Source organism: Micromesistius poutassou (genome assembly GCF_964030765.1).
Source record: "Micromesistius poutassou genome assembly, chromosome: 9".
NCBI lineage: Eukaryota > Metazoa > Chordata > Actinopteri > Gadiformes > Gadidae > Micromesistius > Micromesistius poutassou.
The window spans coordinates 11420962-11444865 of record NC_140279.1 but is presented as its reverse complement, the minus strand read 5'-3'; the positions used below and the strand labels follow the sequence as shown (position 1 = coordinate 11444865).

General features: G+C 52.4%; 1 protein-coding gene across 2 annotated transcripts; it reads right to left on the bottom strand.

The window, feature by feature from the left end:
• Positions 1-448: 448 nt before the first annotated feature.
• On the bottom strand, positions 449-16816 carry crb1 (crumbs cell polarity complex component 1; the record flags this gene model as incomplete). 2 transcript variants are annotated; one of them, XM_084472994.1, is made up of 9 exons in its annotated part: positions 16250-16816; positions 14815-15870; positions 13019-13632; positions 11883-12048; positions 9090-10098; positions 7240-7284; positions 6694-6849; positions 5098-5224; positions 449-667 (listed from the first exon to the last, which is right to left on the bottom strand). In XM_084472994.1, the coding sequence occupies exons 1-9, from the start codon at positions 16368-16370 to the stop codon at positions 449-451; spliced, it is 3513 nt and encodes a 1170-aa protein (XP_084329120.1). In that variant the 5' UTR covers positions 16371-16816. The 2 variants fall into 2 exon arrangements, with proteins under 2 accessions (XP_084329120.1, XP_084329121.1); XM_084472995.1 differs by having other exon boundaries at positions 6694-6819.
• Between the last annotated feature and the right edge of the window lie 7088 nt (positions 16817-23904).

Here is a 23904-nt window from a genome sequence, read left to right as displayed (position 1 = left end):
CCACCAAACAACCGTCTTCTCTGCCGCTCCTGCTACTTTGCAATCACGCTTTCAATTGGCTGTTAAATATTCACCTGCCAATTTGCGCGTTCCAACACTACTCACCACCCGAACACCCGAGCCATAGCTTAGATTAAACCGAACATGTTTGGCTGAATCTGGATCGTCCCGACATGGATTTGTGTCGTTCACTCACACACGCGTTACGACCATCGGTCCACCATGTGTCTGCCCCGACCGAGGTTGCAGATCTGGAGTCTGCCCTTCTTCCGATTGTTCCCAAATCGGCCTTAGAATGACTGTAGAGTGGCCCCACCCTTCCGTCATCATCCTGTTTAGGGCCCCATTCTTAAACATCATCATGTTGAGGGCCCCATCCTTAGTCATCATGTTGAGGGCCCCATCCTTAATCATGTTTAAGCTGGGCCGTGTGGCGTGCGGCCCGTCCTCATATGAGTCTCTCCATGGGCGGCGGCTGGGTGATGTTCCACATCTCCACACGGGAGCCCTCCTTCTCCTGCCGGCTGGGGCTGTAGGCGCCGTGCGTGGCCCTGCGGCTGAGGGCCACCACCAGGCCCACGGCGGAGCAGACCAGGGCCAGGAGCAGGAGCACCGACAGCAGGGTCACAGGGAGCAGGAGGGAGGAGGACAGCCCCGCAGAGGTCAGCTGGGGAGAGGGGGAGGGGGAGAGAGAGAGGGGGGGAGGTGGAGAGTGGGAGGGAGGGAGGGAGAGAGAGAGAGAGAGGGAGGGGAGGGAGAGAGGGAGGAGGGAGGGAGAGAGAGAGGGAGGGAGGGAGGGGGTGAGAGTGAGAGAGAAAGGGACGGGAAGAGAGAGATGTTCAGAGGGGCAACGTCGCAGTCTGTGACGTGTCAACAGGTTTATACGACAGCGTCTTTGCAATGGATTTATAATATCTCCTGTTCGCCCCTCTCCTCCCTCTCCTTCCTCACTCTCTCAGTCCCTCTTCCCACACACACACACAGGCACACACACACAGACCGACATACAGATACACACGCACACACGCACACACACACACACACAGGTGTGCGCTGCGTCCCGTGGCTCCGCCTCCGTCACACCAGCCGCTCCACCCGTGCGGCCAGCGTGCGCAGGGCTACGTCTCCGGGCGCCGTAGAAGAAGAAGAAGAAGAAGAGGGACCCCCGCCCTCCTCCAGGCGCCGTGGCAGGAAACCTCCGGCCGCCCGCCGCCGCCGCCACCCGCGGAGCCGGGCCAGCGCCAGACCCAGCGCCAGCAGCAGCACGGTCGCCAGGACAACCAGACAGGGCGCCAGCACGGCCGCCAGCCGCGAGCCCTGCGGAGCGCGCTCCGTCTGAGAGGGGAGGGGAACCGTCACGGCCGTGGACACGCTACTGACACGCCAAGAGCACCGCCTCTTATACGCCTGTAACACATTTGCACCACGCCTAGAACACACCACCGACGCGCCCGGAGCACTCTCTAACACCCCAAGAACACGCTTGTAACATGCCCAGAGCACCCCTCTCACACCCTCATGCTTCCAGCCGGATTTAACACACACCTGATGTAACACCTGATGTAACACCTGATGTAACACCTGATGTCACATCCTATGTAACACCACACGCAGGGGACACTCGGTCCTACTACGGGGCCTGTACTCCCTGAGCCAGGAGTCACCCTGAAGCACGTCTGAACCACAACACACTCGGCAGACGAACCAATCAAGCACCGAGCACCGAGTACCAAGCATCGAGCACCAAGCACAGACGAAGCTCCCCAGATCACCACCACTGACCCAGAATCCCCCCTGGTGATTTGAACATGCAATGATCCCAACAACCCGTTGATTCAGTAGAGACAGCCGTCAGTGTCACCGCTGTGGGTTTGGGACGGGGTCGGTAACTTACGTCAGCGAGGTGGCTCTGTGCCACGGTAGAGAGGCTCTGAGCTGTCAAACAGAACCAACAGAACCGTCCACGTGATGCAAACTCGCCTTGAAATCGTGTTATTATAATGTAATATAATATAGAAGTTAGTTGATTTGAACACACAGGGAAGGAGCAAGAAAAAGATCAAGAATCACAAAACCCAGGCAGAAAAGTCGACTGAAGCAAATCCCGGAATCGAGGAAGGCGGCGAAAAACCACCAGGAAAAAAAACACCAAAAAAACAGGTACTCTGCTGGCGACAGCACATCTCGCCCCCTCCTCGCTTCTGACTCCCGCGGAGAAGCTAAGAAGTGCCTACCTGTCAGGCTAGCGCTGGAGCTAGCTGTTGTCAGGGAGGCGGTGACACCAGCCGCGCCGCGGAGCCTCCAGCCAGGCCCCGCCATCACTCACCCTCCGCCGGGGGGAGACGGGGACGCCGCGCGCTAACCAGTCTCTACGGTACCACCACCCCCCCCCTCCTCTCACACACACAGACACACACAGACACACAGCAGCCACCGCGGAGAGTTTCCCTCTCTGCTGTCGTACATTATGTACTCTGTGTGTGTGTGTGTGTGTGTGTGTGTGTGTGTGTGTGTGTGTGTGTGTGTGTGTGTGTGTGTGTGTGTGTGTGTGTGTGTGTGTGTGTATGAGGGTTTGCACAATCTCCGACCTTATCTGAAGGAACGTCTGTGTGAGTGTATGGGTGTTTGTGTCTATTTCCGTATCTGCAGGTATAGGTGTGTGTGTGTGTGTGTGTGTGTGCTGGTACAGGACACCTATGTGAATGTTTGTGTCTGTGTGTGTGTCCATCGGTGCTTGTATCTATTGTGTGTTTTGTGTGTGTGTGTGTGCTGGTACAAGACACCTATGTGTGTGTCCATGGGTGCTTGTAGCCATTCTGTTTTGTGTGTATGTGTGTGTGTGTGTGTGTGTGTGTGTGTGTGTGTGTGTGTGTGTGCGGGCGGGCGGGATAACTGCCCTCATAAGATTCCCCAAACCCATGTGAATGCCACCAGCTCTCTGCTGAAGCAGCAGAATGCTCTGTGATGCCATCTTTTTTTCCCTTCTCTTTTTCCGCTGGCGAAGCATAAGTCTCTCTCTCTCGCTCTCTCTCTCTCTCTCGCTCTCTCTCTCCTCAAAGGACGGCCGCCTCAGCACAGACGCTGACAAACCACTTCCTGCCCCCCCTCTCTGGTCCCACTGTTTGAGCCACCGTTCACTGAGACTCTCATGCAGGCAGAAGGCCCGAATCAAGTGGCGCCAAACTTGTCTCCTTTCAGTGTGCTTGTGAGCGTCAGATTATTCCGGGAGTCACACCTTCCCTCCGTCTTGTTAAGGAGATTAAGCTGCTATGTTTGGACCGCCGCACGCCACCTGACTGCTGCACACGCTGCTCATACACACACACACACACACAGGGACGAGCACACACACACGCACACACACACATGGGAACACACACACACACACACGCACACGGGTACGTATGCACACAAACGCACGGGCGAGCACACACATGCACGCACGCACGCATGGATGCACACACGCGCACAAGCGCACACACACACAGACACACACACACACGCATACGCGCACAAACCACACACGTACAGACGTACACACATTGCCCCAAGGACAATTGGCACATCTTGGCTGTAGTTCAATCATTCTTGTTCGGTTGGCATGTGACGAATGTCAGTTGCTTCTTTAATCGGTACACAGCAGTATGAAACAATGAATGACAAGGGAGGGATGGTTGGAAACAGATCATGATTGACAACAGAGACCAACAGAGGAGAGATGACAGATCAAAGATGCTAAGAAAGTTGTTTTTCTTCTGTTTTATTCGAAAACAAGAAATACAGACATTGACACTAAGCTGGAGACAGAATGAATGAGAAGACATGAAAGTGAAGCACACAATAACTGACAGACAAATAGAAACAGATGACATGCTGGAGACATCTGTCTTACTGCTAGACAAACAGAAATCACATACAGACTTGTAAGACAAATGAAGAATAATGGATGGGATTCAAACAGCCTTCTTTCATTAACTCTCTTTGGACATGGATTTAAAGAGTCAAAGCAAACCCCTCACAACAAACACAGTCATGGTAAAGACGTCTTCAGCTCTTACATACAACCGTGCCACAGTCAGACCGGGAAAAACCAGGCCCAAACGCACCCATTACCAACAGCCAATCACAACCCCCATAGTGACCTTAGCAAATCACAACCCTTTAGTTTGGTTTTTATAAACACTAATGTCAGCCTGCTCACTAACAAACAGGTTATATAAATGTGATATATCCCACAAATGAATCCATTACTACCCTATCACAGTTACACTTCACCAAAAGACCATACCTTTGGCATACATATAAATTACATCCTTAGAACTCATTTTCTAATCCGTGCAAATGCAAAACTGTCATATGATTTTGTTCTCTAGTGCTATGTTCCTGTAGCTGGGTTTTTCTAGCATGAATCACTCAAAAGGTGAAACAGCTGGGTAATATATTATGCTTACATTACTGTTGTGATCATATGATGATTGGAGCTCTGGGACTCTTTTTTTGTAATCGTTTTTGTAATAGTGAATGCCTTCAAGCATTCATTAATGATATTATCCATATCGAGGTAATCGTTGAAAGATATACTTATATATACTTATATTTGATTTAATACTTGTATGTGTATTAGATGTATACTTATATTAGATCCCAGCCAGCTTTCCTACTCTACTAGTGTGAACCTATGATGTATTACTGTCCATAGTCCATTGTCCACTGTCCACAAAATACATTATAAATGATCCTATGGTAAAGACAAAGAGTCATTTAAGGCACAGTCACAGCTCCGAACTAAACACTTAAACACTATCTGAGTTTTTACACTTAAAGTGATCTAGCGATTATGTACCTGGATTAAAACTTAGCACATAGATAGACACACACACACACACACACTCCCACAGACAGACACACACACACACACACACACACACACACACACACACACACACACACACACCCAGTCCCAGACCCCGGGGGTCACTCCTCTGCCCCCCAGTCTATCTCGGGCTCGTCCTCGTCCAGACGCAGGATGAGGTAAGAGAGCAGCTGGAAGAGGTTCTGCCACAGCAGCACGGCTACGTAAAAGTAAAGGTCGCTTACATCCGTCTGGCACACGTCGCCCGTGAAGCTCATGTCGCACACGCACGAAAACTTGTTGATCAGGTTGCGGCAGTAGCCCCCGTTCAGACAGGGGTTGGACTTACACTCGTCCACCTCCTGCTCACACCTGGGGGGTGGGGGGGGGGGGGGAGAGGAGGGAAAGGAGGAGGGGGGGGGGGGCGACAGAGAGGAGGGGGGGGGGCGACAGAGAGAGGAGGGGAGGGGAGGGGGGGATAGGAGGGGGGGAGAGAGGGGAGAGGAGGGGGAGGAGAGAGAAAGGGGGGTGGGGAGGAGAGAGGGGGGAGAGAGAGAGGAAGGGGGGAGAGGAGAGAGAGACATTGCTTGATTGGAATAGGTATAACGGCAGATGCATAGAGATGTATAAACCATTGCATATATGTTATATTGTGCCTTTCCATTGTCACAGTCGATGCCTATGGAGATGGGTAAAGACCCATACTGTAGGGCACCTCCAGGGAAGAGTCTGATTTCCTCAATCAATCCACATTACCATGCTGTTTGCCCTTCACTTGTTCTATCTGGTGTAGAAGAGAGCGACCTGCTAAGACGAGGGCGTCTCACCTCCCCCATCCCAGATGCTCTCCCCCCTCCTTGATTCCAGGAAGCACTGGTCCCAGTGCAGGGGGATAAGGTGCTGGTGCCTCACCCGTCTAAGAACTTAAGGGCTTGTGGTGCGAGCAAGAGGCTGGATCTATTCTTAGACACTAGAGGGGGCAGCTCCGTCAGCCAGATGGCAGCAGTTCAAAGCAGGACGCCTGGGCGTGACTCTAGTCTCCCATGATGTTCTCCTGATTCACTGCTCTGCTTCTATAGATTCACCTCATACTTAACTTTACTAACGGTTTACTGGCTTTTGTTTCAGTGTTGCAGTGTTTTGATGTGCTTCAGTTAGCACTGCCAGACCAACAGATGCTTCAGAAGGTTTGAAGACTTTCAATGAAGGCACGGTAGAACATTTGGAGCATTTGGATGTGGATTAAATGATAGCAAAATAGTCAGTTCTTTCTTGTGTCTTGGTGGCCGAGAGATCAGTCCAAGTCATATTTGAGCTTATAGTCTAACACAACAAACCTCTATAGAACACCATGTTTTTTAGCTTTCTGTAGTTCATATTATTTTCCATGCCAAATAAGCTCTTATAAATGATAGTATCCATAATTAAATGGATGGATAGCGAGATACGTTTTGAAGTATTGCATGAATTCCATTAATTGTCTACAGGTAAGCAGTTATTTGGCTCAGAGACTCTTGGAACTTATTAGTCTGAACTGGAGCGGAACTCAAACCCTGGTACACTTCACCTCAACCCCATCCCTCTCCAGTGAAACCTGCCTACCGAATTGTGTACACTTGCTGACTAGCGTCTTTGCAAGTAGGGCCACAAAGTGTCTCCGCGTTCTGCTGCTTGCAAATATGCAAATAAGCAACTCGGAATCCCTGCGAGCCAAAGACATAAATCAACCTTCACTCCATAGTCTCGGACCTCCCCTGTTGGTGTCAGCCATCGTGAGCGGGGTTTGGGTGGGGTGTGTTGTGGTGGTGGTGGTGGTGGTGGGGGGGGGGGGGGGTCCTCACCGGTGTCCCATGAAGCCGGGCCGGCAGTCGCAGGACAGCTCGCGCTCGCTGCAGTTGCCCCCGTTGAAGCAGGTGTAGTTCCTGGTGTCGTCGCCGCAGATGGACACGGGGAGCTTGGGGGGCCGTCTGGCAGATGGCAAATTCACAACACCCCCCCTAGGCATCAAGCAGGCATACAGATGACTAGATACACATCTGAGGGAAGGGTGTGTAAAGGTGTGTGTGTGTGTGTGTGTGTGTGTGTGGTGTGTTTTTGTGCGTGTGTGCGTGTGTATTTATGTGTGTGCATGCGTGCCTGCGCCTGTGTGTGTGTGTGTCTACAACAAAGGCTCTAAAGATCTTTGGCTGCTCTTAAAGCTACAGGGACGATCACATCACACACACTCAGACGAGACGCGGACCGCGTTCCGTTCCAGGCTTTAAATAAACGGCAGGCATTTAACTCTGAGAGCGTTTTGTTATGTGTGAGACGCGTGTACGACCGACTGGGAGACAAACACGCAGACACTGAACAAAGTTGGAACACGAAAAACAAAAAGTACTTACATATTTCTGACAACAATGTACCACGGTATCTCTTCAACTCGTTCACTAGAGGGGAACAGAGGCGAAGAGGGAGAGAGAGAGAGAGAGAGAGAGAGAGAGGGGGGGAGACGGAGAGGGAGACGGGGGAGAAAAAGAGATGCCGAGGTTGAGATACAGGGGAAGAGACGAAACAACAACAGTTTCTCTGTTTGTTGCAAAGATGTTGGCAATGAAAGGAGAGCTGAGCGATTGATCCAGTTGCTTGCTGAGCGAGTCGGTTCTGAAAAGCTGTGTGTGTGTGTGTCCGTTTGTGTGCGTGTATGTGTATGCATTTGTCTGTGTGTGTGTGTGTGTGTGTATGCATTTGTCTGTGTATGTGTGTCTGTTTGTGTGTGTGTGTGTGTGTGTGTGTGTGTGTGTGTGTGTGTGTATGCATTTGTCTGTGTGTGTGTGTGTGTAGGTTTGTGTGTAGGCTTTGGAGAGAGAGCACTCAATGTTTTGTGTTTTGCTGCACAAGAAAGAGCTATAGCAGTGAACGTGTGTGTGTTTATGGGGATGCATAAATGGTTGAGGGGGATTCCCCTGGTGGGGGTACAAGGCTAACGGCAGATGACAGGCAGACGGAGCGGCTCCGTGGAGCGGCGGCGGAGGAGAGGCACTAGCTGCTCTGAACCGGTTCTTCAGTGCTCCCGATTGACGGCAGAACTCGGGAGTCTCGCTGGCTTCTGAGGCGCCGGCGTGCTTGACGGGAGGCAGAGGGGAGGACGTGGGAAAGTGCTTACGGAGCAGGGCCCCCGCTTTGTGGTTTTAGCGCCCGCGCGTTCTCTCTCTCTCTCTCTCTCTCTCTCTCTCTCCGCTGTGCGAACCAGGGGGTTGCAATTTTGTCTTCTCGCGGTTTTGTTTGCGTTTTTCTTTTCAAAGGCGTTTTTCGCGACTTTAACAGAAAAAGTGTGTAAGCGCCATGCGCGTTTGAAGACGCAAAGCGTGTCTGTAATCATGTGCGTGTCGTGTTGTGTTGTTTCGGGGTGTTTCTGACACACCGGCACCCGGTGGTTAATGTCAATACGTCTCGCCGGTCTCGGGGACAGGGCTTATGTTTTAAACGTGTCTGTAGAATTGTGGTGTGTTATCGTCTACTCTAGTCTGGCGCTCTGCATGTCGTCTAGTCGGGTCTGCTCAGCTCCACCTCCCCCCCCCGTGTGATGGGGGGGCTGACACTTCTACTTCTAACTACTTCAACTACGTCGCAACTTGGTAAATTTTTAACCGTTAAACTTTGTTCAAACATTTAACAAACCAACACACTTGTATCTTTAAATATACCTTTTCGGATCATTTATACTTTTTTCAGAATCAACCGTTTAATCTTAAACCCGCTTCGTATATTTTCAGTTGAGGCCAGAGCGTGATGACTTCACTCGCTCTAGCCCACGGTGGCTATCACAGAAGCTAACCATTTCGGACATTGCAGAGCCTAGCGTCAATATCTAACCCAGAAACACAATGTTAAGCTTAAAGGTTTAATACCACCAAGTGTGAGTGTGAAGCCGTTACAAGCCGTTTTGAAAATCACTTCCTGTGTTTTAGTGACGTCACAAGTGTGTCCACCTAGATGTGTGCTGGACAGATCAGTCTACCAGCCTACCCAGTGGGACTGTAGCAGACGTCACTCATCTATCCGGCACACATCTAGGTGGACACGCCCACTTGCAGATTTTCAAAACGAGTTGTCTCGGCTAATCACACTCACACCTGCTGGTATCATTTGGGACCTTTAAACGGTGACGGTATTCCTTGCGTCCCGCCCCCCCCCCCGTCCCCCCCCCCCCGTCCCCCTCCCGTCCCCCTCCTGTCCCCCCGCCAGGTCTTACTTGCAGAGGGGCCCCGTGAAGTTCTCGGCACACAGGCAGGCGTAGCGGCCGGGCCCGTGCAGGCAGGTGGCCCCGTGGGCGCACAGGTGGCCCTCGCACGCGTCCGCCTCCTCTCCGCAGTCCCGCCCCGCGTAGCCCACGTGGCACGCGCACTCGTAGCCGGGGCCCACCACGCTGCAGTTGCCGTGGACGCAGGGCGTGGCGGCGCAGGTGTCGGTGAACACGCCGCAGCGCCGGCCGGCCCAGCCCTCGGCACACTCGCAGCGGTGCAGGTCGAAGAGGTCCCGGCACCGCCCCCCGTTCATGCAGGGGTTGGGCTCGCACACCGCCCCGCCGCCGCAGCCCAGGCGGGCCGGAGCCGCCGACGTCAGCTCGAAGCGCTCCGCCTGCGGCCGCGGCGCAGCGAGCTGGCCGGGGCCGAAGTAGGGCAGGGCCACGCCCCCCAGCTCCACGGGCCCCAGGCAGCCCACCAGGCCCCAGCCCGCGCCGGGGCCCAGGCCCCCCAGGAAGATGTCCACGCCCCGCCGCAGGAAGTTGAGGTTGCCGCCCCCCGGCGCGGCCGAGGTGCTGGCCTCCTCCGGGTCCTCGTCCAGGACTAGCGTCCAGCGGGACTGCCGGGACCAGGGGGCGGCCATGAAGAGGTGCACGCTGTGCCACTCGCCGTCACTCACCACGCGCCGGCTCGTCAGGCTGACGGTGGATAGCGCCTCCTTCTCCTCTTCCTCCTCCTGCTGCTCCTCCTCCGCCACCTCATCCTCCTCCTCCTTCTCCTTCTCCTCCTCCTCCTCCTCCTCCTCTCCTCCCGCTCGGCTCTGCAGCTCCATGCAGAGCCGGCCGTCCTGGAGGGAGAGGGTGATGAAGGCGGAGCCCCTCTCGGCGTGGAGCAGTGCGGCGTGGCGGCGGCGCGTGCGCAGGCTCAGGGTCAGGCTGGTGACGTCCCGGGAAAGGAGGCCGCTCCCCCGGTAGGAGAGGACGCTGCTGTCGTTCAGGAGGGTCACGTTGGAGAGGCCTGGGAGGGAGAGGCGGAACAGGCTGTTTGTGAAGGCTGAGAGTCCTGAGAGAGTCCTTGCACTTAAAAATAGTACTGAGCATCGTGTAGCATCTTATCCTAGCTGTCTTTGTTGTATACGGGGAATGGGTTAACCTAGTGATTGTTAGTGCTTGGCACTAACAACTGTACCGACAGCGATATATTCTTGTTTCTCTTTCTTCTGACAAACGTACTTATTGTAAGAAGCTTTGGATAAAAGCGTCTGCTAAATGCCCTAAATGTCAATGTAAGAGAGACTAAGTTAAGCTCAGGGAAAGATTCTTCCATTCCCATACATAAAGTAAGTGAGGCAATCCTCATGGCAGTGATACACTATCCTGACACTTATACGACAATTTACCATGACGTCACACTATGTTCTTCCGGGTGGCAAAAGCCGATGCGTTCTCCGTTGGCACCACTAGTAAACAAACCCTTCCATGATCGAGAAAACAGAGTAAATGGCTTGAATTAATGATTTTCTTCTTGCGGGGTGCTACGGGACGTCTCATTAATATATATATATATATATATATGTATGAATATATATTATATTATATATTATATTATATTATATTATATTAATATAGTTTTCGTCATCGTTTCAACTTCAGATGAACAACAATGTTTTTTTTACTATGTTTACAGCCGGCTGGATGGTTTCAGGTCAGTGGTAGCTGCTCGTGTTCTGCCACCCGGAAGTGTCGTTACGGCTATTGTTTACTAACATTCTGAAATGCTGTATACTCGTGGCGATTCTAGACCGGTTTGAATGGGGGGCCCGAGATGGGGCCGCCTTTTCTGTTAGAGGGGCACAAACTAAATTGTTGACGGGGGGGGGGGTGGATCGCGGACGACCGCTATTGCGAGCGCGATTGTTGACGGGGGGGGGGGGTGGATCGCGAGGGTTAAGGCCTGTGTAGACACACTGTGATGATTCTCAGGTGTAATGTGAAAGGAATATGAAGGGTCTGGTAATCTTCGGGATGACTTGGCCCTGTGTGGCCGGCGGGCCGTGGTGCAAACCATCCCTAATCTCTGTTATAAAGGCACTAATCTGGCCTGGGTCCAGGGGAGAGCATATGGCAGGGGCAGGTTTAGTACGGCTGCATACAGGAGCCATTGATGTTGTTGCATCACTTGTTTACACAGGAAACGACAGAACCATTAGCATCCAGCTGGGAGTCAAACACCCAGTACACACACTACTAGGCCTTAGCCTGCCCCTGCCTCTCCACCCAGCTATGACGTCCTTGTTTGTCCTGCACATTATTTTAACTCTTTATTGTTAATTTATTCTCTTAAGACTCTTGTGGGTTTTTTTATGTATGCTTTTTTGTATGTTTGTTCAAAGCATCATTCTCTCCGAGTTCTTGGAATTAAAGGGGCGATATTATGCCACGAGGTGTGTGTGTGATTAGCCATTACAAGCCGTTGGATAGATCAGTACACAAGCCTACCCAGTGGACTGTAGCAATTGTGGCTGATCTATCCATCATAGGTGGATCACAGTTCTAGGTGGACACACCCACTTGTGATGTCACTAAAACACAGGAAGAGGCAGATTTTTGAACAGCTTGTAATGGCTAAGCACACTCACACCTGGTGACATAATATCACCCCTTTAATTATTTGAAACGTGTTTTCCTTTCTTTGCTTCCCCATTTTACAAACTGAATGAACTGACTGAATCCTCCGCGGATTGGGTCCCTGATGAGGAGCGTCCGTAGTGAACGCTGGAGTCTCCTTCCCTGAGGACTTACACTCGTACCCCTGGTGGAGGGAGTGGCACTCTGCGCCGGCGGGGCAGGGGGCCGTCTCACACCAGCGGACCTCCTCACAGCGCTGCCCTGCTGTGTGGGGGGGGCAGGTGCAGGTGAAGTGGTCCCACAGCGAGAGACACCCGCCTCCGTTGAGACAGGGGCTCCCCTGGAGTTACAGGGGAGAAACAGAAGGTTATCGGATCATGAGAGCCATCATTTGGAGAAACGTCTCAACATTACAGTCTTTGTATCATTAAAGAAAAGGTTTTAAAGTTTTATGTTTTTAAGGTTTTTAGAGATGTGAGAAGGAATCCATCGCACTAAACCTGCGAATATTCGTGCTCATCCCTAATTATAGCAAATATAAAACGAGTACAACAGCATCTATTTCATATTTGATAGTTTTTGGGGGGGAACCAGAGGTGGAGTCAAATCCTGGATCAAACATGGGTCGTGCTAACCCCTCCAGAGTAGATCTGCTGCCTATTCAAACTGCTGCTCCGTTCCCTGACCCGTGGCACGTCCTCGGAGGATGGGACAGCCCCCAGGGACCGCCTGCTGTGAGGGCAGCCCACCGAGTGACCCCCCCAGCCCCCCGGCCATCTGTCATGCTACCTGGCCAGCCACCAGAAAGGTGCCTGCGTGAACATATGTAGTTTAAAGGCAACAGCTCGGGACCCGCTCCCCAGGGGTTAAGCGCTCCCCGCTACCATGAATAAAACAAACAACCACTTAGCCTCCTGGACACCCTTTGGCATCGCTGCATATGTGATTTATGTAGCCTTTCCCTTTAAAGGAAGGCCTCCTCTCAATGGAGAAAGTGGAGCCATCGTTTCTTCAAGAGGGCTCTGGATAGATCCAGGAGGACTTCAACCCTCCACCCCCACTTCGACCCTCTAGAAGAAGATGTTTTAAGCCTCTGTGGAGGGGCTTTCTCAAACATCTAGATGGGCCATTTAGAAGGGTTCTCCCGGCATCAGGCTGAAACTCCAGAAGGAAGCTCCAGGAGGATTTCTAAAACGTCCGTATGGGTTCTAGGGATCTCTGAGAGGGCATCAGGTCGATCAGCTCCAGAAGGCGTTCCTCTAGTCTAGATGGGGGTTTTCAGCGTCTCCGGGAGGCGGGTCTCCACTCACCAGGCAGGCGTCGTCCCCGGTGCAGCCCTGGCTCACGTTGACCACGGCCTCCAGAGGGAAGGACCTCGCGGCGGACGCCCCCGGCGCGCCGAAGAACCGCAGCCGCCTGCCGTTGATCCTCAGGTCCTGCAGGCAGCCTTTGAACGCCGACGCCGGCCCCCCCCCCTCCTCCCGCAGCGCCCCGACGGAGACCCGGTCCCCCGCCCGGACGTCCAGCGGCCCCCTCCTCTGGGGGGCGTGGCCCTGCTGCTCCCCCCCCACGGACAACGTGACTCCGCCCCCCGCCCCGCCCACCTCCACGCTCACAAAGCGCGCCTCGCCGTCGCTGAGCGCGCTCCGGGACTCCAGCCGCTCCGAGCCGTTGACCTGAACGCGGACCTTTCCGCCCTCCAGCCACATGCGGAGGTACGGGCCCTCGTACCTGTCGCCGCCACCGCCGCCGCCGCCGCCGCTGCCCCCGCCCTCGTCGCCGGGGCCGATGGCCAGCAGGAGCCCCGTCGGGCGGCGCGTCCGCAGGAAGAGCGAGACGCCGAGGTGCGGGCCGAGACGGTCCGTGAGGGAGAAGAGGGCGGAGCTCGGGGAGTCGCCGCCCCCGAAGCGGGCGGGAGCGGGCTCTGCAGGCGGAGGAGGAGGAGGAGGACGACGACAATTAGAAACTGAACAGCATCTGTCCGCCTAATGGACAGATTAAATATAACCTGGACACATGAGATAATGTGATTGTGAGTAGAGAGGAAAGAATCAAACAAGAAGCAGGCATTGAGAGCAGTCACCTGCCTCGTGTGTGTGCGTGTGTGTGTGTGTGTGTGTGTGTGTGTGTGTGCGTGTGTGTGTGTGCGTGTGTGTGTGTGAATAACCAGAATAGATACAGAGGAAACGAGACGCTGTGTTTGTTGATAAGGAGCTCAACAACGAGATTACAGAAAGCATTGGTTGTGTAATCTCACGATGTGTGTGTGCTTAATTAATGACATTACGTGTGTGTGTAGGCAGTATATTTCTCCAGCAAAGTCCTTGTTATTCAATCCTCTTTGACAGACTCAGGAGGCTTTAGGCAGCGTCACATACCTAGAAAAACGTACAACTTAAATGGTGATCCTCACTATTTTCTTTTACATAATTGCTTACTCCACAGTTGAGCAAAGTGTGCTGATATGGGTAATATACGCCGTCTCTTTCTACCACAGAATCTCTCCCAGCACTAATCCAGTCGGATAAGAGGATCTGCCACTCTCTCTTTATCTCTCTCTCTCTCCTTCCTCCTTCCTCTAAACTCGCTGGCCTCTCTTACCCTCCACCCAGCGTAAAGTCACACATGATCCAAGGAGAGTTACATGACCTGCTGGATACTCACTGGCCCACGCTTTCCCTCTTCCTGCTCGATCAATAATACCAAATAGTGGTCTGATTGGGGTTCCAGACTGTAGAAACTTTTGCTGCACGTCCTTCTTTAAACCTTCCCAAACCTTCCGGACCTTAAGTTATTTAGGTCACTTGGTTGAAACAGGTTTAACTTTCTATTTCAAAACTAACCTTACTCTATTCTGTTTTGCTGGGTGTTCACACTCTATTCTATCTGTTTCCGTGCTGTATTGCTCACTCTCTTCTATCTGTTTCTGTGCTCTATTCCTCTATCTGTATGGCTGCGGCTGGGTGTTTGCCACTCTATTCCATATGTCACTGTGCTGTATTCCTCACTCTATTCCATCTGTTTCTGTGCTGTTTCCCTCCCTCTGATTGGCTGGGTGTTTGGTGGCTGAGACTCCCACGTGTCTCCCGCCGGGTGCTTAACGTACCCTCTCCACAGTCGGGCCCCTCGTAGGGCCGGGGGCAGCGGCAGCGGCGGGCCTGCCACAGGTTGACGCAGCGGCCCCCGTGGAGGCAGGGCGCGTCCAGGCAGCGGTCCCGGTGGCTGCAGCCCGCCATCACGTTGACCGCCGAGTCGCCCAGCCACTCCTCCGGCACCACCAGCTGGCCGTCCACCAGCACGTCCCGCATGCAGCCCACGAACGCCGGCCGCCGCCGCCGCCGCCCCGTGTCCGCGGGGCCCCCCAGCGAGGGCCCCCCCACAAAGGTGTCCTCCAGGGGGGACGGCAGCCCCGCCAGGGAGCTCCGGAGGGCCGCCGCGACCCGGCAGTCCCGCGCTCCGTCCCCCCCGCAGCCTCCCGCCGCCTCGTCGCCCGGCAGAGCCAGACCCAGGGTCCCGTCCCTCAGCAGCACCTCCACCGAGTGCCACTCCCCGTCCGCCACGGAACGCCCGACCTCCAGGGTCTGGCTCTCCTCTTCCTCCTCCTCCCCCTCCTCCCACTCCGTCTCCTCCTCCTCCCACTCCTCATCCCCCCCCTCAGGCCTGACCGAAGGCCCCTCCCTCAGGGTGAGGCGGGGCCTGCCCCCCCGGAGCTCCAGGCTCAGCAGGAGGCCGCCGGACGCGCTGCCCCGCTGGAAGAGCACGGCCCCGGGCAGCGCGGTGCGGAAGCTCAGGGTGACGTTGCAGGAGGCCCGTCCGTCCGCCGGCGGCGGGGGGCTCTGCAGCCGCAGGTAGCCGGCGCGCTGGAAGGAGAAGACGGTGGGCGTCTGACACAGGGCCCCCGTGAGGCCGGGGGGGCAGGAGCAGGAGTAGCCGTGGGTGTGGCCGTCGTCGTGGAGGAAGGGCCGGCAGCCGCCGCCGTTCTGGCACTGGTGGCCGTCGCAGCCCGCCAGCGGCATGCGGCAGTCGGCCCCGCCGTAGAGGACGCCGTCCTGGCTCCGTGCGGGGCAGTGGCACGCGTAGCCCCCCGCGCCGTTCTCACATCGGCCCCCGTTCTGGCAGGGGCCGCTGTCACACTCGTCCACCAGCTCCTGGCACAGGGAGCCTGGAAGGGAAGAGGTTCCAGCGTTCATGAGGGGCCCAGGGGCCGGCGTTACAGCGGGCCGCCAGCACAACACCGGGGGGGCGGCGCTGTTACTCGATCAAGTGCATGTGGCCCACGTGCACAATGACCTCACTCCTCACGTGTCACATCCTCTTAACTACCCTGTTACGTCTTCTGCTCGTACGACAAATCAAGTCAAATCAAGTGCACAAAATCAAAGCCAAATTTTCCAATGTAGAATATAAACATGCTAACATAACAAGTTTTAGCTGTAAATACGACTCCAGCGGCACAGGAGCGTGTCTACGGACTACAGACACGTGACTAACCCCAGCTGGCTAGAGGCACAGCGCTCGCGTTCCATCGTCCAGCTCCTTACCTGTTCCCAGCAGCAGAACTCCCCAGACCCACCAGGTGAGTCTCCACATCATGCAGGTACTGCTTCCACCAGGACCGCCACCATGTGTGGATCTAGATAAACCATAACATGACCACTCCATACGCGTGGCTCTAGATGAACCATAACATGACCACCGTTTGTGGCTCTAGATGGACCATAACGTGACCTCCAAGCATGGCTCTAGATGAACCATAACAGGACCTCAGAGCGCGGCTCTAGATGAACCATAACCCTCTCTGCTCCGCGTGCGGCTCTAGATGAACCATAACCCTCTCTGCTCCGTGCGCGGCTCTAGATGAACCCTGACCCTCTCTGCTCCGCGTGCGGCTCTAGATGAACCATAACCCTCTCTGCTCCGCGTGCAGTGCGGTGAATCCCGTGGAGAACGCGCTCGCTGGCCGTCAGAGCGGCAGAAGTAGCCCCATTCCTAGCGTGCCTGTCTGCGGTCGGCCGACACACTGAGGGGGTTACGGTCAGCCGCCCGGCCCAGCCAGATCCGGGGGGGGATTAGGCTAATGCTATTTAGCCACCTTGACAGCAGGACTGTGTGTGTGTGTGTGTGTGTGTGTGTGTGTGTGTGTGTGTGTGTGTGTGTGTGTGTGTGTGTGTGTGTGTGTGTGTGTGTGTGTGTGTGTGTGGGGGACGTACACAAATCTTGTGTAATGCACAATCGACATTGCATGTGTATGTGTGTAAACAAAACAAACCCAAAGTCCAGTTTCGTCGATACAAGTCAGTGCCACTCATAAATAAGATGATTTTGCCTCTCAGATCTTTATGAATACGTACGCTGGTTTGTACACAACAAGTGTCCACTAAAAACAGGTAGTAGTAACCATAGTGTTGCACCGGTGAACACCCTTCCTGTGCCCCTCATCCTGGGTGCTCTGAGTACACTTCCTGTCCCGCCTATAGCCGGCTACGGGGTCATTCTTGTAGAGATTCTATTTTTTTTAAATCAAACCTAATTACAACTGGATATAAAATCAGCAGTTGAGAACTTAATTAAATGCTTCATTCGGTTGAGACTTGATACTTTGTGTCCTTTGTGTCCTTTGTGTCCACCGCCCCCCCCCCCCCCCCCCCCCACCACCCCACCCCTCCCCTCCCCACGGCAAAACCGAACCCCCTGTAACTGAAGCCGCAGCTCCGGCCCCGCTGGTCCCTGAGGTACCTGTGGTTCCCGGGGGACAGCTGCAGAGGAAGCCCTGGGCGTGCTGGGAGCTGCAGCGGCCCCCGTGCAGGCAGGGCCCGCTGGAGCACTCCCCGATGTCCCGCTCACACTGGGGCCCGCTGAACCCTGGGAGGGGGGGAGCGGGGAATTTGTAGTTTATTTTATTTATTTGTTGTGTGTGCATATGTGTGTGTGTGTGGGGGGGGGGGGGGAGGAGGGGTATGGATGTGTGTGTGTGGGAATAGGCATGGGCATACATATGCAAAACTGCCTTGCTTTAGTGGAGGCAAGTGTTAGAGACGAATTGTTACCTGGCCAGCATTTGCAGGTGTAGTTGCGTCCATTGTCCTGACAGGGGGCGCTGTTAAAGCACGGTTCGGACTTGCATGGCGGCGCAAGCGGTTCACAGTTCTCGCCAGTGCAGACGCAGCCATACCTAAACCGGTTGGAACGCCGAATTACAACGTACAAAAAACCGGGTTAGTTGTTTACCTATGGCTCTTATAGGGGCATATTTACAAAAGGAGAACAGAATAAGCTGATGTAGTGTGTAGGGTAGGGATCTTGAGCAGCTCAGTAATGGCTCCTTGGCCACTCACCCATCTACACTCGACCCTTCTACACACGGGCCCCCGTCCTGGCATGGCCCACTCTGGCACTCTTCTGTGTTGTTTTCGCAGCGGTCTCCGTGGAAACCGGGCAGGCAGGTGCACACAAAGCTTTGGTGGGTGTCATGGCAACCGCCCCCGTTCAGGCACGGCTGTGATTGGCACTTGTCAATCTGCAGCTGGCAGGTGCTCCCTGCGGAGATTAAAGCAGCAGAAGAAGAGGAACAGATGGAGGGGGGGCAAGGGTAGGTGGGCACGTCCTTCAGACCTTCTCTGGAGGGCAACACACACAGCAGAGAGTGTGTGTGTGTGCGTGCCTGTGTGCCTGCCTGCCTGCCTGCCTGCCTGCCTGCCTGCGGGTGTGGATGTGGATGTGTTTCTGTGATAGTGGGAGTCTTTCATGTGGACTGGCTGTGATCTTCTAGGGTAGAGTGCTCTATTAAAATAATAGTACAATAACAGCATGTCTAAAGTGCACTTCGACATGCAAGATTCCTCTCTGCAGCAGTGAACACCTCAATTGAATCGCTCTACAAACATAATTTACTTTCAGCTCTCAAAGATATTTGGCCAATATCTTTGACTGTCGGAAATGGTTAAAATTCCTCATTTATTTTGCGAAACGAAACAGTTTAAACACATGAAAAAGAAGTCCATCGTGAACATTTCTGAAGCCAACTGCAAATCAAACCATCAAATCAATCTCAATCAAAATCCTCATTAAAACCATAATCAGGAAATCACTACTGTTCAAATATAACTAAGCTGCTCACACTAGGTTCCCTGATGAACTCTCCCTCATGCAGAGCCTCATGAGACCGATGGGCAGGTGGGGGGCAGGTGAGGGTCAGGGAAAGGTCAGGTAAAGGTCAGGAGAGGGTCAGGTAAAGGTCAGGTGAGGGTCAGGTGAACGTCAGGTGGGGGTCAGGAAAGGGTCAGGTAAAGATCAGGTGGGGGGCAGGTAAAGGTCAGGTGAGGGTCAGGTGAACATCAGGTGAACGTCAGGTAAAGGTCAGGTGACATTCAGGTAAAGGTCAGGTGAACGTCAGGTGAGGATCAGGTGACGGTCAGGTGAACTTTAGGTAAAGGTCACGTGCGGTCCAGGTAAAGGTCAGGTGGGGGTCAGGTGACGGCCAGGTGAGGGTCAGGAGACTCACCTGTGAACCCCGGGGGGCACCGGCAGGTGAAGCGGCCCACGCGGTCCTCACAGGTGGCCCCGTTGAGGCAGGGCTGGGAGATGCACTCGTTGACGTCGATCTGGCAGCGCGGCCCCTGGAAGCCCGGCACGCAGAAGCAGGAGAACCCGTTGCCGCGGCTACGGCACAGCGCGTGGTTCTGGCACGGGTCCGAGGAGCAGGGGTCCGCTGTGATTGGCAGCCTTCCGGGGGGCGTGGCTAAGGGCAGGTAGGGGCGTGGTTCTGTGTTAGACAACAACATACTTACTCACTTCACAACGATGCACAAGTAATCGAGTTATCTTTGAAGGGGTCTGAGATTCGTGGGGAGAACACAACATTTAGATTTAGGAGGCGACTTACAATAAGTACATTTGTCAGAAGAAAGAGAAACAACAATATGTCCCTGTCGGTACAGTAAGGATGTTCATAGAACCAAGTGCCAAGCACTAACAATCACTAGGTTAACCCCTTCCCGGTATACACCAGAGATAGCTAGGATAAGTATAAATAAATGAAAACTAATCTTAATCCCCCTCAAAAACGCCTAAGACTAAGCCAAGTAGTTTTGTTTCCTTCACCCGATTTCCTCAATTTTCAGGTCCATTGTTTTTCAGTGTATTCTTTCCGCATGTGTCTCCAAGCTTTGGGTTGTGTTTCTGCGTTGTAACTGTTTTTAATGTGATTTACTGTCAGCATGTTTGTTTTCTTCCCTGCCTTGTCAGTAACTTGGCTTTGTTTAGCTTAGATTTCAAGTCACTATGTCAGTCATTTAGTTATCAGCAGTTTCTGCAGCATATTTTCGTTGGCCTTTTTCTCTGCAAAAATCCTTTGGGAGTTTTTGGGTTAACCCCAACCTGTCTCTGTGTCTGGCTCCTCAAGTTGAACTCTAACAGATGCTCAGTCTGTGTATGATGATGGTGTCTGTCAGAAATCCCTGTCCTCATCTTTGATGAATTTCTCTCCTCCACTACATGTTCCGGGCATGTGGTGGACGCTGCGCCTCACACAGCATCTTGGCACCGTTTCCCCGGTAACCCATTCTCCGACCCATCCTCTGCATTCCATCCATCACCATGGCGATGGCACTCGACAGGAGTCAGTTATTTGGGGGATGTATTCCTTTACGCTCTTTACGGCTCCAGCGATCAGTGGGATGTGTATGAATGCCACCGTGCCAGGGCTGTGGGTCTGCCTCTTGTTTCAGTCAGAGCACGCCACCCATGCTAATGAGAGGCTCAGCACACTCGTGCTAAGCCCCGACTGACAGAAAGATGTTCATTCCAACAGCAGCGGCCCTTGACAGACATGCAGCTGCTGTTTCAGTTGGCTTTCAGAGGGGAATTCAAATAATTGTCCAAACTTTACATACAAATAGCACTACTGACATCATAATGAATGTACACTTTTAACTATAAAATGCAATATCTTGATAAAGCATTTATTTTAAATATGAAATAATAACAAAGTTGCAAACTTTTATCTACTAGATATTACTTATATAAATATAATAAAAATAAGGATCAGAAAATCGTTTTAGAAACAGGAAACACAACTGGGAGAGAATGATGGTTCCCATTTGAAACAGTCTTTAACGGTCCGTGCCTAATGGGCTATTCAGCTCAACAACACGAACAGGGAAGATAACGGCAGAGAGGGCTATCAACCAGTGACGGCTTGCTACAAGTTGCCATGACACCCAACCCAGGCAGAACCAATGGGACAGATGAGAGGCTGATGATGCTGCGTCAGGAGCTGGAGGTGGACATCACAAGACAAGAGGCCGACTTGAGTTCTGCTCAGAGCTGTGCTGCTCTTGGAGTGGGCCTCATACGAGAGTGAGAATACGTATCATATTTGTGCTTCATTTTAATTATAATTACGGTTTCGATGAAGTTAATGCTAAATGAATTATCGATTCTTTCATTTATTTTCTCAGTTGATGTGTTATATGTAAAGAGCCACTCATCCAACTCATTTCCTTTCTCATTTTCACCGCACTTTGAGAAGCACCCTGTTTTTGATTCAAGGGTGCAATCAGACTCTAAAGATGCTGAAGAGGGCAATCACATTCTAGCCATCATCCTCCTCCTGATCATCATCATCCTCCTTATCACGAAGGTCAGCCCGTTTCCCAGACAGGCTCCAGCTATAGAGTGCAGACGTCTAGACTAACCTGCTCTGTAGCAGCAACTCAGAGGGGGGTTGGGGTGGGAGGCACGGGGCTGGAACCCTACCGTGTCCATGGGGCTCGGACCATATGGTCAATCCAGTAGCTCAAAGATGAGACTGAGGATTCCAAGGTTTACACTCTAGAAGCCAATATAATTATGTCTATAATTAGACATAATTAGATATAATGGTTTTAGGTTTTATGAATGGACATGAGCTCTAAGCTTACACTATACGACTCTACTATGTAAGGCACGTGGTTATTTTAATAGGTGTATTCAGGAATAGTTATGCACATAGTGATGAGTGGGGGAATTCATGTTAATGAAACAAAATGACCTCCACTCTGGCCTGTTGCAGACAGATGGGTCCTTCTGGAAGCCAGGGAGGACACAGAAGCAGCCTGCCTGCCTAAGCTCCGGCAAACCGCACATCCCCCCCCCCCCCCACACACACACACATACACACACACGCACGCATGCGCGCACACGCACACAAACATGAACAACCACTCACATACACATGAACACACAAAAAAACACACACCACATGCACACAGAAACCCACGCACACATAAACACACACGGGCGCGCGCGCGCGCGCGCACACACACACACACACACACACACACACACACACACACACACACACACACACACACACATAACCAACAGAGCTTGTAAGGGTTCTTTCATATGCAAATGAGACACACCGCCTCTTTTAGGGTCCTATCTGCAAGCCGTAGAATGGTACATGTGCAGCCCCCTGACATGTCAACTACTCTGACCAATGGCATGTGTGTGTGGGGAGGGTGATAACACACAGGGTCCTGTAAAGACATATGCGCTTCTGGCCTTATCCATTTGATTACCGAGCCAGCCATTTCCCTCTGACCCCCCACGCCCACCGCCAACGGAGAAACACGATCCACCCCTATTGTTACTCATGTCTTTTCATGCTATAGCTATCTTTAGAAAACGTCCACTTAAGTCAAAGCAATAGGCTCTGCTAATTGAAATTCAAAGCAAGGCCCTGATGAACGACAGTATATTACCATAGGCTTACGCGATGTGTATATAAGACCACAGCGTATTATGAAAATAAACCGAGATTTCCCTTTGAAAATCTATATTAAAAAATATTATAAGTACAGCAAAGGCATGGAACACATAGGCCGAAATAAAGGATTAAACTGTAAAACGACACCTTATTAATTACAATCTACAAATCACGAACTTTGTCCATTGTAAAATGAAGTGAACTGAAATAAAAACACAATGAAACTCTGCAGCCTAATGATTAGAAAATAAGATATAGGCCTCTACAACCACCGTCCACAACAAAGTTAGCAATCAATTAAAAAAAAAGTCTGAAACGGGTCAAAGAATGAAGAATAGTGGAAAAAGTTACTTACCACCTGTTCCAAGAAAATCCAAAACGAAAACGACGCATAAAAGTACTTCTAAATAACAACCACGCGTAATATCCATCGTTGCGACCAGGGACTCATTCTGCTCATCTCCTGGAGACGCAGAGGATGCTGTCAGCAGACTGCCTGCAGCATCGCTGGGGACCGACTGTCGTTAGCCGCACACACTCTTGAGTTTCCCTCCTCCCCCCTCGGACCCTCTCGGTCCCCCTCGGCCCCCCTCGGGCCCCCGAACCATCGCGGCATCACTTGATGCGCACTTCAGCGGCGCGTTCAAGTGATCCCGCGATGATTGGAGGCAGCTGGCTGACGGACACCGAGTGGCAAATGTTCTTCTTAACATCGCCGACTGGGCCCACTGAAATCCTATGAACCTATGAACACGCACATAAACACGCACGCATATATATTCTATGCAGGACCGTTTCTATTTTTTGGGGGGCCCTATGAAAAATATATTTGAGGGCCCATATTTGGGGAACTTTAAGAGGAAAAAAAAGGAAGCAAGGTCTGTTAAAACTCTTCCCAAAACTATCTATTTTCACTTATCGAACATCTCAAGCTGAACCCAGCAGTTTTAATAAATGGGAAACACTCGGGCTCCCCTACATCAAGGAACTCCTGAAAATGTGCAGGATTTACAGATTCTGCTTTATAACATCTCCCTAATGCACATAACAAAGATAAAGTTGCAAAATATCCTTAAAACTGATATTTTAAATGTAAGTAACAACCCATAACAGTGCATCCACGAAGGATAGCCAGGGTATACTTATAGCTCTGAATACCTACCCTACCCTGGCATCAGCCATCTCCATTGTTTCCCAATCCTGCTCAATCAATTAGAATAAATTCAATTGTATTTGCATAGCCCTTACTCACAGTTACAGTCTGGAAGGGCTTAACAAGCCATATATGTAGGACAATACAATGCAATTCACGCATGTCTAATCCATATGCATGTGTGTGAAAGCAACACACGCATTTAAAGTGTGAACAAATATAACACAAAGATGAAGTTACTCTTTATGGCCACGTAGTGGCGCTGTAGATCTACTGCGTCTGAGAACGCCCAG